The sequence below is a fragment of the Macaca nemestrina genome, chromosome 14 (assembly GCF_043159975.1).
Source record: "Macaca nemestrina isolate mMacNem1 chromosome 14, mMacNem.hap1, whole genome shotgun sequence".
Taxonomy (NCBI): domain Eukaryota; kingdom Metazoa; phylum Chordata; class Mammalia; order Primates; family Cercopithecidae; genus Macaca; species Macaca nemestrina.
In genome coordinates, this window is record NC_092138.1 from 109,300,027 (window position 1) to 109,315,305 (window position 15,279).

Sequence of the window (15,279 nt, forward strand, 5' to 3'; positions counted from 1 at the left end):
ATGGAAGAGTAGGATGGGTGTCGGGGCCCCAGCCCCCATGCTTTGAGCAGCCCCACACCTCCTCTGATCCAGGAGTCTCTTCCTCCGGCACAGCTGCAGGAGGCCTGGGAGTAGATTTGGTCAAAAGTGTGGGTTCTTGAAACCGGAAGCCTAAGAAGTGGCCTGGTCTTGAGATGGGCATGTGGCTCCGCCTGGTGGGGTCTGAGAATATTGCAGCCTAATGGCCTCAGGCCTTGGGTATTTATTGACCCCCACCCTGCTAGGCACTGGTGACAGGGAAGTGGCCACAGCCTCCCTTGAGGATCCCTTGAGGATCCCAAGCTTCGGCTCCTGGGAGAGCCTGTCAGTCAGGGCCCCAGGCCTCCTGCTCAGGAATTCCCATCGCAGAGCTCCATGTACTGGTGTTTTCCTGTGCCAGGAGCCAGGTGATCTCTAGGAAGGCGGGGGACACTGTAAAGGGGGTGCCCCCACAGCCATGGCACCACCAGGGGTGAAGGGCATCATGGCGACTCAGGGTCTGAGGGGAGGCTGGAAGCATCCAGTGACACAGAATGTCCAGGAAAGGCAGGTATGCACCAGTATCCAGGGCCCTGGACGTACACACACACATGCACATGCATACTCACATATACACGCCCTACACACTCACATATACCCATGCACACACTGTACACTTGCACTCACCTATGCATGCAGTCTCACATACACAGGCGCACGCTCACACATGAGCTTGTGTACACATTCACATAACCACACTGTCACACATGTACATATGCATGCATGCATGTACACTCTCACACATTTGTGTGCACACACATATACATGTGTGCATAAGCACTCACATGCACACACGCGCACAGACACTCCTCCTCTGGCACTGAAGCTTCTCTCCTCAGTCCCCATAATCATAAATTGAGCAGAGAGAAGATAAGTGCTGCCTAGCAACTCCTCCCAGGGCAGAGGGGCTGTCTGCTGCTCAGTGTTCTTGGTTGAGCATGGCCTGTGCCAAGCACTGTCCTGGTGCTTTGCGTGCGTGGATGTACCGAATCCTCAGCACTCCTGCACAACAGCCATTCGTAGTGTCTCCGTTTTATACATGTGGAAAACAAGGCTCAGAGAGGTAAAATGACTTACCTGCTCCACACTCTGGTGTGGACAGAGCTGAGCCACACCCAACAGCCTCCTGACCAGTGAGCCACCTCTTCATCACTGCTCCACAGCTTGGCCAGATACGGGGACTGCCCCATATTGGTCAGTCCATCTGTCTGCCTGTGAAACCCAAGATGGGGGGTGGTGGGGGAGTGACGATATGCCAGCCCTCAGAGGCTCTCTCTTTTCCCTCCCCACCTATCGGGGTTGCTCAGGCAAATGGGCCAGTAGCTTTCACCCTGGGAGCCACCCCAGCAGTGGGGAAGAGAACCAGACAGGCACAAGGGCAGACTCCAGAACTCTCAGCACCAGTCAGGGGACTCCTGGGGACACCCTGAGGGAGATGGCTTTCAGGCAAGCCAGCACCTCCCCTGGCCTCAGGCCAATGAGAAGACATCAAATGGCAATCAGAGGCACAGATCCTGAATAGCAGCTAGATCTGGACCTGCTGTTCATTCATTCATTCATTCTTTCTTTCTTTCACTCACTCATTCCTTCATTCACTCATTCATTCATTCAGTAGCTATGAAGCAACTGCTCCCTGCCAGACACCACACTAGTTACTGAGGGTGCAGTGGATATAGTTCCTGCTAAGTACTCATGACTGAGATCAGAGCTTCTAGGAAGGAGGATGGTGAGGGAGAATTCCTTGTCCCAGGGAGATGATGCTGTTTGCAATGCTGTCGTGATCACTATAGGCCACAGCATTTCATAGCATTTAGATCACTATCCATCTGAATGTCTAGAATAAGTGATTTGGGGATCTCTTCCAAGCACTGGTCTCATGGCTGGCGCAGATGCCCAGCTCTGCCTCCAGCAGCCTTGAAACAGCCCTGCAGGGAGGATGTCCTGTTTCTCATCCTCTGAGGATGACTTTTGGCCCAGCCCCACCTTGCTGAGGGGAGCAGGAGGCCACCTGCTTTAGAGGATGCCAGTGGGCCTGCGATGTCTCCTCTGTTCGAGACCCGGGCCCCGTGCAGTCCTGATGAGCAGATGCCAGCTGCCCCTTGGCCACCGACCTCCCTCTCCACCTGCACTGCCTCTTACATTCCCTGAAATAATCCACACTCGCAAAAGCACAGGAGCATTCTGGACCTTCCTGGAGAGTCCTCGGGAGAGTTGGAGGGGAAGATTTACCTCTTTTTTTTTTTTTTTTTGAGACGGAGTCTCCCTCTGTTGCTCAGGCTGGAGTGCAGTGGCCGGATCTCAGCTCACTGCAAGCTCCGCCTCCCGGGTTCACGCCATTCTCCTGCCTCAGCCTCCCGAGTAGCTGGGACTACAGCCGCCCGCCACCTCGCCCAGCTAGTTTTTTTGTATTTTTTAGTAGAGACGGGGTTTCACCGTGTTAGCCAGGATGGTCTCGATCTCCTGACCTCGTGATCCGCCCGTCTCGGCCTCCCAAAGTGCTGGGATTACAGGCTTGAGCCACCGCGCCCAGCCGGAAGATTTACCTCTTGTAGCTTGAAAATCTTCATTGCCTGTGGCTCTTTTCTTTCAGTTACTCACCTTCATGCTCTTTCCTGGGTCTTCTCTCTTCCTGACCTTCATGGGCCCCATGCTTAGCTCCTCCAGGTCCTCCCTGCACTCCCAGCTCTCCCCTAGGCCAAATCTTCCTACTCTAATGGGGAGCAGACTCCCTCTTCCTCAGAAGACTGAGTATCAGCCTGCCTGGGCGCAGAGGCCAGCCCCTGCCCTGAAAGAGCCTCCCCTCCTTGGAGACCCCACCAGCTGTTCCCTGCAGATGCTGTAAGAACACAGCTTTCTCTGCAGGTCATACTGCTCGAGCAGACAGAGGCTGTGGAGCCAGAGCCAAGGGTGCAGGGGAGGCCTGGGCCCCACTCAGAGAAATGAGGGCGTGAGAGAGGAGAGGAAGAGGCTTGGCCATGGTGGGGGAGACAGCATTTCGCCCCACAGCTCTGAAGCTTCAACAGCTCTGTTGAAGATTGCCACCAGTGCCCTGCCCCTCAGCCCTGGTAATAAGCCTGCCCAAGCTAGGAAGAGAAATAGAGCCAGATACCAAGATGAAAGGCAGGGAGACCCCAGGTCAGTTTCTCCACATCACACACACCTCCGGTGGGTTGAGGGCACAGCTTCATCACCAGGAATGCTGCTGTCAGCAGGCAGGCAGGAGTTTCTGTTGTCTGGCCAGGGGTGGGAGGGTGGGATCCTGCATGCCCGTCTGGTGAATTTGCCTTCTCTGAGTTTACACGCATAGATGTCTCCTTTTTGGGTAGTAGCCAGAGTTCAGGCTGCAGATGCCCAGTGGGTCCCCAGAGTGTTCGGCCAAAAAGAGCTTCCACACAGGAGCTGGAGCCCACTGAGGCCTGTGGAGCTGCTGTACTGCCCTCGGTGGACATGGGCCTCTTCCTACTGGACTGTAGAACGAGGGTGCAAGAGCAAAGGGACCCTCTTCTACTCTTCATCCTCCTGTCTCCTCACCCATGTCAGCCTTGGCAAGGTCACAGGGCCTGTGGGGCCGGGGAGGGGCAGTGAGATGCAGGGAGGTGTTCGTTAGTCACTTCTGAGCCCCCAGGCTGCCTTAAAGACCCTCCCCTGCCCTCGGGGCCCAGCATGAGGACAGGAGGGTGGTCCTGTGCCAGGGCCCTCAGGAACCAGAGAGCTATGGGCAGGGGTGGGCCTGCTCTTCTCTGTGACTCCACCTAGTGTCCCTGGTCAGCAGTCTTCCTCACCTCATGCTGGGGAGAGTAGGGGCAAGGAGAGAAGGGGGGCTCCCAGCACACTGCGCTTTCCCAGGGAGGCAGGGAGGTGGCCGCAGGACATTCAGTTACCTGGAGCGGAGGGTTGTGGGCTTGTCAGGACAATCTCCAGCCAACCTCAGGCCCCTCGGAAACCAGCACGGAAGGGAGCGTTTAGTCAGGAGCAGAAGTAACGGAGAACAGATGCCTTTTTCTGCCTGGTTGGGAAAGCAAGTGTTGGCACTAAGATGAAAACAAGAATATCAGCCTACGAGTTAAAGGATTTTAAATGAGGTGTTTTAAAAAAGTCGAACAAAATTGTAGTGGCGGTCATGTATGTATATATGAAAATAGAGTCTCACTCATCCTGAGTATGTCTGGGCTGTACATTTATTAAGTGAGTTTATTTTCCCTGTATTCTTCAGATTTTCCACGATGGGTAAATGTTTCTTTTCTACCCAGAAAAACAATTAACATATAACTGTACAAAAGAAGACATAATCAGAAATGATTACTGATCAGTTTTTAACAATTGAAATATGAAAGTGCCACAAAGTTGATGATGAAACCTTGGCCACCATTTCCCCTGGTCGGACTCGCCCGTCTCTGTAGAAGGGCCTTCTCGTGTGAGGCACAGGCTGTAATACAGGTAGTAGGAAGAGTAGAGGATGGGGGGTCCTCGGAAGGCCCAGGGTGAGAGGAGGCCCCTGTAGTGAGAGGGAAGTGAGGCTAGGGCAGGGTTGGGGGGCACAGTGCAAAACCCTCTGAACAAAGCCTGCTCCTCTTCCTGCTCTGGAGGAGGTGAGGGAACGGGTCAGAGCTCAGAGTCTTAAATAAGTCCTGTTAGGGAAGCAGTTGTGCAGGATCCAACAGGGTGACCTGCATCAGGCACCGGGCTCAGAGGTGGCTTCTGGAGGAGGGGATGGTTAAGCAGCAGTCCAGGACATTTAGTGAAGAGGACCCTAGAGTGCCCTCAAGGCGGGACCTGGGACCTGAAGAGGCTGTGGGCTGTGAATCATGCACCAGGCTGGGACAGATGGCCCCGGGCTTGGTGTCTGTAAGAGTCTCGTACAGGAGAGCTGGGCCCCATGGCAGGTCCTGTTCTCTGGAGTTCTCAGTGGACCTCCACAGTGAAAGGCACAGCCAGCCTTGCAGGGGGACCTGAAGTTAGGACCACTGATCCTCCCAGGCCCTTGGGTAGCTCTCAGTATCTCTGAGCCTCCATTCCTCAGCCCTGTGATGAGGCTAGGCGCAGTAAAGATCTAGCGTATAGGTGGAGCTGCCACATCTGAGGAACGGATTTAGGGACTTTTTTTTTTTCAGACAGGGTCTCTTTCTGTTTTCCAGGCTGGAGTGCAGTGGCACTGCCATAGCTCACTGCAGCCTTGATCTCCCAGGCTCAAGCGATCCTGCTGTCTCTGCCTCCCAAGTAGCTGGGTACAGGTGCACGCCACCATGCCTGGCTAATTTTTTTATTTTAATTTTCAGTAGAGATGGGGTCTCACTGTATTTCCTAGCTGGTCTCAAGTGATCCTCCCATCCCCACTTCCAAAGTGATGGGATGACAGGCAGGAGCCACTGTGCCCAGCCTGAGTTGGGGACTTTTATGAATTTCCCTCGATAGGTACTACTTCCCACCAAGAAAGCAACCCGGGGGTCTAGGGCTGGGTAGGGGGAAGAAAAATGTCCTCAAATGCAGTTCAGTGATCATGGGAGGGATGGACCGGAATGATGGCAAATTTCTGCCAGCACCTGCTGGCCTCCAGGATGACACTAGACTGTAGGGGGGCCCCTCTAAGAGGTCACTGCAGACAGTTGCCCCCCAGAGTGCTATGGGGTGGTGCTGTAGGGTGTTCAGGGAGTTGGGTGATGCAGCTTCTGCCCATGTGAGGTTTACCTGCTCATTTTAGCTGGTGGGATCATCTGACATCCTTAAGGAGGCACCGGCGAAATGCAGTCATGGTGACAGAGCACCAAGCCTCCTGCCCCAAAAACTGAGTTTTAAAAGACACTTGTTTCCTTCCTTGAGAAGATCAGAGGACCCTGGTAGATGCCCAGGTTTGCCAGGTCACAAGGATGCCCCTCAAGCCCCAGACTCTGCAGTATTTTGGGAGAGGCAGGCCAGGCTCTGGAGGCAATCCTGCAGGTGGTGGGTCCCCTTGGCTGCAGCAGACATGCCAGTGGCCATTCTCAGGGTGGCTGCCGCAGAGGACCTCACTGTCCCCTACACCTGGGGCTGAGGCCAGGATCCCAGGCTCTCATTCCTCCCCTGAGTCTGGTTTCCTCGGGTTCATTCTGCTGCCTGGTGCCTGGCTTCAGTGCTCTATATGCTTGGCCTATCTCTCCTGCATGAGACTCAGAGACACTGAGTCCTGGGCCACCTGTCCCAGCTTGGTGCATGACTCAGAGCCTGCGGCCTCTTCAGGTCCCAGGACCCCCCTCAAGGGATCACTAGGGTTCTCTTCACCAAATATCCTCTGGGTGGCAGCCCAGTTAGACAATTTGCCAGCTTCTGATTTGGGTTTCTCTCCAATATGTGATCTCTTGCCTCACTCCCTTAGCTCCAAACACTAGAGTCTGGCAGTTGAGGCTCCAGCCAGCGGACTGAGAGAAGTCTGTAGAAAGAATAGTGCACAGAGAACCCCTGGCCTCGAGGTTCCAGGGCCTTTTGCTTGACTCTGTTTTCAAGCCCTGCCAGGCAGCTGCTGCTGCTTCATGGGTAGCTGAGAAATCTCTGCCCACAGCTTCTCTGTCCAATAACTACAATTCCTCCAGAGTCAGCACCTAGAAAGCGGGCAGGATGCTCCTTCCATCTTGTGTCCATTCTTCTCTGTGCATATCTGCTTTACCCCTCCCCACTCTCTCTCAGACAAGATTTCTGGACTTCTCAGTGCACAGAGGGGAAGATGGATGATACCTCAGAGCTCCCAAGTTTACATGTGATAGTTTCACCCAGCCACTGAGCCTCACTTTCAGCCTCTCAGATCTGGTTCCTAATCACCAAGAGAGAAGATCTGGCTTACCTGGCTTGGATCACTGGTGTTGCCCTGTCCACTCAGCTGTGAGAAGGATGGGGACATACAATACAAACGTGGTTCCTAGGGATCCACTTAGTGAATCAGGGACATTGCCCAGAGAAGAGTGGGTGGCCCGTAGAGAGCAAATGTCCTTCAAAAAGTGCTGCTAGAAGGGACATCCCAGGGCCCAGCAGAATTCAGGGTAGTAGCTTCCTGCCTGAAGATGAGGGTGAAACATCATAAAGTGGCCAGGATAGGCCATGACCTAATTGGATGGCTTCCCATCCAGGGCCTGCAGGCACAGGTGGACACTGCTGATCAATAGCATCGCCTGGGCCCTTCCACATGTGCACTCCTACCCAGGCTCTGTGGACTTGAGGCTAGGGCTCTGTGTACAGAAGATTAGGGGAAGTATATTAGTCTGTTCTCAGGCTGCTAATAAAGTCATACCCAAGACTAGGTAATTTATAAAGGAAAGAGATTTAACTGACTCAGTTCAGCATGGCTGGAGAGGCCTCAGGAAACTTACAATCATGATGGAAGGGGAAGCAAACACCTCCTTCACGTGGTGGCAGCAAGGAGAAGTGCCAAGCAAAAGGGGGAAAAGCCCTTTAGAAAACCATCAGATCTCGTGAGAACTCACTATCATGAGAACAGTAGCATGGGGGTAACCACCCCCATGATTCAATTACCTCCCACTGGGTCCCTCCCATGACACGTGGAGATTATGGGGACTACAATTCAAGATGAGATTTGGGTGAGGACACAGCCAAACCATATCAGGGGAGGACCCTACTTCTACTAAGACCAAGATTACCAAGGGCTCAACATAATTATTTTCTGCTCTCCAACCTCCTAGCCCAGAAACAGGGACTTAGGGCTTTCTGAAATGAAATTCCCTGGCTGGGTGCGGTGGCTCAAGCCTGTAATCCCAGCACTTTGGGAGGCCCAGATGGGCGGATCACGAGGTCAGGAGATCGAGACCATCCTGGCTGACATGGTGAAACCCCATCTCTACTAAAAAATACAAAAAACTAGCCGGGCGAGGTGGCGGGCGCCTGTAGTCCCAGCTACTCGGGAGGCTGAGGCAGGAGAATGGCGTAAACCCAGGAGGCGGAGCTTGCAGTGAGCTGAGATCGTGCCACTGCACTCCAGCCTGGGCGACAGAGCAAGACTCCGTCTCAAAAAAAAAAAAAAAAAAAAAAGAAATCCCCAGGATACCTACAACCTAACGTGTACCTAGAAAATGATGGAGTGAAGATGGCCTTTCAGACCTGCTTGACTAGTCTGAATGCTCATGATGCTGTTGGCCCAGGAAGTGCCCTGGCCGCTTCCACCTCAATAGCACCACCCACTCTGCCTCTTCCCAGTGTCATGATCTTGGGCAAGTGACTCCACCTCTCCAAGCATCAGGTTCTTTATCTATAAGGTGGAGATAATAATAGTGCCTGCCTCACAGTGTTATATGAGTAAATGAGATGCTGAGCGAATCCTGCTTAGCACATTGCCTGGCACCCATTGTCTCATCACCACCACCACCACCGTTACCACCATCACCATCCTCATTCCATCCTCCCACTTTCACTGTCACCACCACCACCATCACCATCATCCCGTCATCTCATTGTCCTGTCATTATCATCATCCCATGACCCCATCCTCCTCCTCATCATCACCTTGCACACCCCTTGGGACTGAAGTGTTCTATATTGTTGCCAGTCGATGTCTTCCCCAGACCCAGGTTCCCACAGGCTCCTGGTCTGGGCAAGCCTCAATTGCCTGTTTCAGCCCTCCTTCTGACTCCACCTAAGATCCCTGAGAGGGGACAGTCAAATGGCCTTCCTAGGACACCGTGTTCAGCCACAGGTTCTCAGAATGACATTGGGAAAGGTGTCTGTGGTTCTGGGCTATGAGCCCTTACGTCAGTTACCAAAAAAAAAAAGAAAAGAAGAAGAATCTATGATTTCTGTGGTTCCTCTGATACCACCAGCCAATCATTTTGCATTTTCTGGCCCTGAACATTCAAATAACACATTTTCTCAAAGCAGGGACATTTCCAGACACTTTCAGATTGTCTGGTTCCGGTGGCTGAAGATCCTAGCTGCTCTATGCTGATGCTGGCCTGCCAGGCAGCCAGAGTTGCCCTGCCCAGCAAGGTCCTCCTCCAACTCTGGAGGGCTCACCTAGAGGGAAGGCTGGCCACTTCCACCCCGACTCTGTGTTCCTAAAGGTTGGCCTGGAGAAAGGTCACACTGATGCTGCTCTTCAAGGCCTGGGGTCGCTCCCCCTGGCTCCAGAGAGAGCAGGCTCTGACTTCCACAGCCTGGAGCAGCCACCCTGGCACAGGCCCTCCGCTCGCACCAGAAAATGAGCCTTCCTTTGTGAACACTTGAGTCTCTGTCTCTAATGACTGGCCAGCAAGGTGATGCCTCCTTGAGCCTCGGTTTCCTCATCTTAAACTGAGAACAGGACCCCTCTCACAGAGCTGGGCATGCTCTTGTGTGAAAGCATGTAGTTGAGCATGCCGTTGAGAAGAGGCAGCTGCTCTTCAGTGCCAGGCAGCAACTGCCAGGAGACCGCTCCACTGGGGCCACCAAGGGACCAGGAGACCTGGGAGGTGGCCCCATCCTGGGAGGTCCCCAAGCCTAAAAATCTTGTGGTCATTCAGTCTCAGACACTGACAAATCCCAGGCAGCGTGAGTGCAGGTGGGGACCCACAAGTAGAGGAGCCTCTGAGAGGAGAATGCCAGCAAGAGCCCACAGTGGCCCAGTCCCTGCGACAGACCCCACCGTGCTGCCGCTGCCACTTCTCCCTCTATCCTGAAAGGCCACAGTGGGCCAGTCCCTGCGACAGACCCCACCGTGCTGCCGCTGCCACCTCTCCCTCTATCCTGAAAGGCCACAGTGGGCCAGTCCCTGTGACAGATCCCACCGTGCTGCCGCTGCCACTTCTCCCTCTATCCTGAAAGGCCATAGTGGGCCAGTCCCTGTGACAGACCCCACCGTGCTGCCGCTGCCACTTCTCCCTCTATCCTGAAAGGCCATAGTGGGCCAGTCCCTGCGACAGACCCCACCGTGCTGCCGCTGCCACTTCTCCCTCTATCCTGAGAAGAGAATGCCAGCAAGAGCCGCGGTGGTCTGTCCCTGTGACAGACCCCACCGTGCTGCCGCTGCCACCTCTCCCTCTATCCTGAAAGGCCACAGTGGGCCCAGCCCCTGTGACAGACCCCCACTGTGCTGACGCTGATGCCGCTCCCTCTATCCTAAAAGGCCGCATCTCACAGTGTGGTGAGGAACTTGGGCTGCAGAGTCAGACAGTCCTGGGTTCAAGTCCTAGCTTACAAGACTCATGCCTTGGTCAAGTAGGTTCACATCACTGAGCCTCAGTTTCCTCATTGTGGGGAGGGTAAGGGTACTTTACACAAAGTTTTGGCGACAGTGTGAGTGCACTCGATGAAGTTGCAGGGGCATCAGAGCGTGTGAGCACGTGAGCGCTCGCTACCTAGTGACTGCTTGGTCTGTCGAGAGCCCCCCAGCGACCCCTGGTATCCTCGTGCTCCCCGCCAGTCCACTTCTCACTCCTTTAGGGAGGACATGAGGAAAGGCTGCTTATGACGCTGGCCTGCTTGGAAGATGCTTGTTTCAAGCTCTGCATCAACAGATGTCAGTTCCTTCAAACATCTGTGAAATACGAAGCCATGCACTGTCTCACGCAAAGGGAGAGAATGACGGGAAGAAAGTAGCCGCGCTGGCCACTGTGCCCTGTCTCAGGTGCTGTGGGAACTGCGGATGGTCCACTGCCATTGCATTCTCCTCAGGTAACAAGGAAAAAGACTCATGAGAAGAAAAGTGGCCAAGGGGCCAGAGGGCCCGGCCCTGGGAAGGTGGACTCCATCCTCAGCTCCCAACAGGTGGCAGCTCAGAGCTGGAATTCAGCTCAGGTGAGGAGGACACGTCCCTGGGTAGCAGACAAAGCCACACAGGATCTCACTGCAGGAAAGTCCATTGTCAGACCCTGCTCAGAAGAAATCCCTGGGTACAGCTGGAAGAAGAGCAGCCCGAGAGGCAGCCGTGGCCAGTTCCCCTGAGCAGTGCTGCTTCTGCACGGGCTTGTGCAGTGACCTGCCGTGCTAGTGCACTCACTTGCGAGGTACCCAGCATGTGGTGTCGGTAACAGTGAAGTTGGTGACTGTTTGACTTGTCCAGAATGAGAGACTCATGGTTATCTGCATGGGTCACATTCACTCGCTGCACTCCACCCCTCTTTCTGAGAGGGAGGTGGCCGTCGGGCCAGTGGCCTGGTAGTTTAGCACACCAGGGCCTCTCTTGTCTGTGCTACAGCTCAGTATGGGTGGTGGTGGGGTCAGTCTATGACCACCCTGACACCTGTTATGTTAGAGAACTGGGGGGCCAAGCACATGCTATGGTACACCACCCAGAGAGGAGGAGCCGATGGGCAGGAGGCTCAGGGGCCTGGAGCAGCCATCCCAGCTAGCCATCAGACTCCCACCAGCCCTGGGCCCTGGACAGTGGACCCGAGATGGTCATCAAGAAGAGCTCCTTCCTGGGAAGAGGACAAAGGCTCCTGGGCAGGTCCGATGTACCTGCTGCAATGCGTGAGGGCGGCCCCACACCACCCACAGGCGCTGGTGTCACAGAGCAACATGCAGCAACCTACGGCTGACCATGGAGGACTGAGGGGATCTTACAAAGGAACTCTGGGCCTCATCTGACTTTATTAAGTTGATTACATTGTTGTCTGACCAATGGGCAAGAAGAGCTGTGATCAGAGAATAGGCCATGCCTCAAGGGTGGGGAGAAGGTTGGAACATCAAGTGGATACGGGACGTGAGTCTTCTAAGACAGGAGAGGCTAAAGGAGAAAGAGGGTGCCTCCCTGCAAAGAGGCAGAGCAGGCAGCTGCACGTTGCCCTGGAAAGGCTCACTGCCAGGAGTGCAGGTGAGAGGAAAGCCAGAGGGCCGCCCACGGAGCAAGCTTGGAGCATGGACTCCCGGATGCTGCAGCAGGTCACAGAGCAAGTTTGCAGGGGCCTGGCTGGAGCCGCAGAGGAGACTGTCCAGTGGAGAGGATGTTGCAAACAGAAGGCTCCAGTTATGTCCTGGTGAATGGCCCCCAGGCCTGACATGCAAGGCTGCCCACAATTCTGTGTGCGCTTCTCATGTGGACTTGCCGTGGATTGTCGGGGCTGTACAGTGTTTGCTATGAAACATCTCAGCCCCAAACTGAGGCAAGTGGGCGTGCCTGGATTTAGTCATGCTCTTGACACTGGAAAAAGGGTGAACACTCAATAAAAAGTTGAAAGAATTACCTGGAGACTTGGAGACTCTGAGGGTTGCTGTGTTTACTGGCCGGGCAGCTCCAGGTGTGCTTGCAGTGTGGCCGAGGAGGCTGGGGAGAAGTTGGGGAGGGAGGGAGGTTGCTCTGCGGGGCTTCCTGAGCTAACTGATTATGTAGTCCGGGGTGCTCTTGCCTCCTTCAGGAGCATCTGGTCTTTCAAAGCTGTTGCTAAAATTTAACCCTTTTCCTCTGAAGCAGGGGACGTCTCTATGCCACCCTGGGGCCCAACTGGCGGGTTCCAGTTCGGAACTCTCCCAGAACCCGGAGCTGTGTCTACAGGTATCCATGTGTTCATGTGTTCATTTGTTTGACACATAGCTTGTTATATGGCGTGTTGGATGCCAAGCACTGTGCTAGAGGCTGCCGAAAGAAACAGACACAGCCTTTGCCCCCGTGAGGCTACTGCCAGGTGCACTGGCTGTCCCAGAGGAGGTGAGGGGCACTCAGGAAGAGGAGGGGGAGCTTACTTGGTTCGGGAGCTCAGGGAGGGCCTCCCTGAAAAAGAGACTGGAAGAATGATAGGAATTCGCCAAATAATTGGAAGTGGAGGGGCAATGAGAGTGCTGCCAGCAAAGGGACAGCGTGGGCTGTGAAGCAGGAAGGGCTGGATGATTCGAGTGAAGGGAAGGGAGGGAATGTTGGAAGGAATGAGAGAGGGCAGGGACATGAGATGAGCCAGAGCCGCATCCAGCATCCAGCAGGGGTGAGGATGGTGGCTCAGACCTTAAAAATGACAGGGAACCATAAAAGGGGCTTGCTGTGGGTGGGTGGAGGAGAGGAGAGGAGACGGGGAGGGTGGAGGCACTGGCCAGTGTGGACCCAGGAAGGCCAGTGGAGCGCACTGGGCAGTGGCTCAAAGGACGGTCTGGTGGCCTACGGTGTAGTGGGATGGCTAAGATGATGGTCAGACATGTTTAGTACCTGATCCCCAGTGCATCCTTGGGATCGATTAGGTTACAGGGGCATCCGAAACAGAAGAAAACCCCAGCTTTCTGGCTGAAGCAGCCAGTAGAGGGTGGTGCCGTTCCTGGGGCGTGGGCAGATCTGGAGCTCAGGAGGGAGGTGTAGGCTGCCATGCCCTTGGACACCTTCATCTGTAGGTGATGCTTGAGTCCCCAAGAGAGAGGATGAGTGAAGAGCCTGGGAAAGGTGTGGGGAATGGTGCGTGTGGGCTCGTGTCCCTCTTGTCACTCCACACCCTCTTCCCTTCCTCGCTGCTCCTCTGAGGCTCCTGCCAACACCAGAATGAAGGGCTGCTGGAGCTGGGGCTTCATAGGCACCAGCTCCTCAGGTGTGGAGGAGCCCACACCAGCCCCAGGGAGCGGCCAGGCTGCAGCCACAACAAAAGCAGCCCTCAGGATAGGTTGGGGGTGCTGATCGGGGCCTGGGTTATGAGGAACTTGGTCACCAAGCCTGGAGCTTTGCCGCCCCAGAGAGACGGGTGTGGGAGTCCTTGGCGGTGGGCCCTTCATGTGCGTCACCACCTGGCCCTCCCCTCCGGGCCTTGCCCTGTGCTGTTGAGTCTGGACTGCTGGGACATCTCGGACTTGGTAGTGGGGCACCTGTGGTCCCCAGTGAGAGAGAGGGGGCTTGACCTCAGCTCCTCCAGGGCGATGTCTGACCGGTGGTCTCTCCTCAGCCCCACCGGCCCTTGCATCTGTTCTCTGGGGAATTCGACAGCCGTGCCCACCATGGAGGGGCCTCTGAGAAGAAAAACCCTGCTCAAGGAGGGGCGGAAGCCTGCGGTAAGTACAGAGCCGCATCCACCCGGGCAGCAGGGGCTTCCGCGTCTGTAAATAGTGCTCACTCCTAGAGGTCTCAGCAAGAAAGTCACATGCGTGGCAGAGGCCCGGCTTGCAGTGGGCGTGCAGTGAGCTGAATTCCCAGGAATTATGCCCGACACTGCCTTAAAATGAACAAAGGAAGGGCTCCCTGAGTAAAGGAGCAAGAGAGGGGAGGGAAGATGCCTCCTCTCTTGGTCCTAGGTGGAAGTTAGCATTGCCAGGGGGTGGTGGAGGGCCAGGGAAGAGATGGGGCCTGCAGTAGCATTGATGGGATGGCTGGGTCTGGAATCAGCCAGGGGTCCTCTACCCCCATGACCCCTGGTGGCATCACTCAGCCTCTCCTTCCTCTGTAGCTGTCCTCGTGGACAAGGTACTGGGTCATACTCTCAGGATCCACCCTCCTGTACTACGGAGCCAAGTCCTTGCGGGGCACAGACAGAAAACACGTAAGTCCCTTGAAAGGACTCTAGTACTGGGACTTCCTCTAGTAGGGAAGGGAGCTCTGTGAACTGTGGAGGATGGTGGTGGGAAAGGGATCTATGTGAACTGTGGAGGATGCAGGCGGGAAGGTGGCAGGGGAGGGAGGGAGCCTTGCCTGACCCAGGTCGGCCTCCCTTGCGGAGTGGAGGGCTGGGCCCGGGTCTCCGGCTGTGTTGTTGCTCTCCTCCAGTATAAATCCACACCTGGCAAAAAGGTTTCCATCGTGGGCTGGATGGTGCAGCTGCCTGATGACCCCGAGCACCCAGATATCTTCCAGCTGAACAACCCTGACAAAGGTAGGCAGCAGGCCAGAGCTGGTGCCTGCAGCTGCTCTCTGCCCATTTTCTCTCCTGCTCAGTGTGCATTTTGAAGTTATTAGGAGCTTTTGAGGCTGCTGCCTTCCCTTTGCTTTAGATTCTGATGTTTGTGGGGTCCATGCTAGTCCACAAAAGCTGCATAGATCATGGTTGGCATGTCCTTTGAGCAGGGTATGAGGCACAGGGTGCTGGAATCCTTTTTGCGGCCTTACCTGTGGCTGCTGGGGCCCATCACTCCAGGAGCTGTAGCCTCACGGTCTTGGAATAAATAGTAAGGCTGGATGAAGCAGGGCCATGAGGCTGGAAGGGTCTTGGCTCTGGGGAGATTTCAGGGATCCCTGACATGCCTGTGCCATGAGACTCTGGCAGTGTCCAGATCCAAGGCCAACTCAGAGAAGAACCCTTTTAACTTCCCAAAGCTCCAACCTTCTCTAGCTGTCTCCCAGTTCCTCCTGGTTCCCACTTCACGATCATGCTG

The 15,279-nt window shown here is 55.0% G+C and overlaps 1 protein-coding gene across 23 annotated transcripts in view; it reads left to right on the forward strand.

Annotated features, from left to right (window-relative positions):
• LOC105463938 (Ral GEF with PH domain and SH3 binding motif 1) overlaps window positions 1–15,279 on the forward strand; it is a 309,104-nt gene that overhangs the window by 283,883 nt on the left and 9,942 nt on the right. For 11 of the 23 annotated variants that reach the window (XM_011711384.2, XM_011711385.3, XM_071078830.1 and 8 more), the window contains 4 exons: window positions 12,416–12,499; window positions 13,860–13,965; window positions 14,358–14,450; window positions 14,675–14,780. In XM_011711384.2, the coding sequence (XP_011709686.1) occupies window positions 12,416–12,499; window positions 13,860–13,965; window positions 14,358–14,450; window positions 14,675–14,780 (389 nt within the window). The other 12 variants (XM_071078824.1, XM_071078836.1, XM_071078832.1 and 9 more) reach the window with 7 other exon arrangements.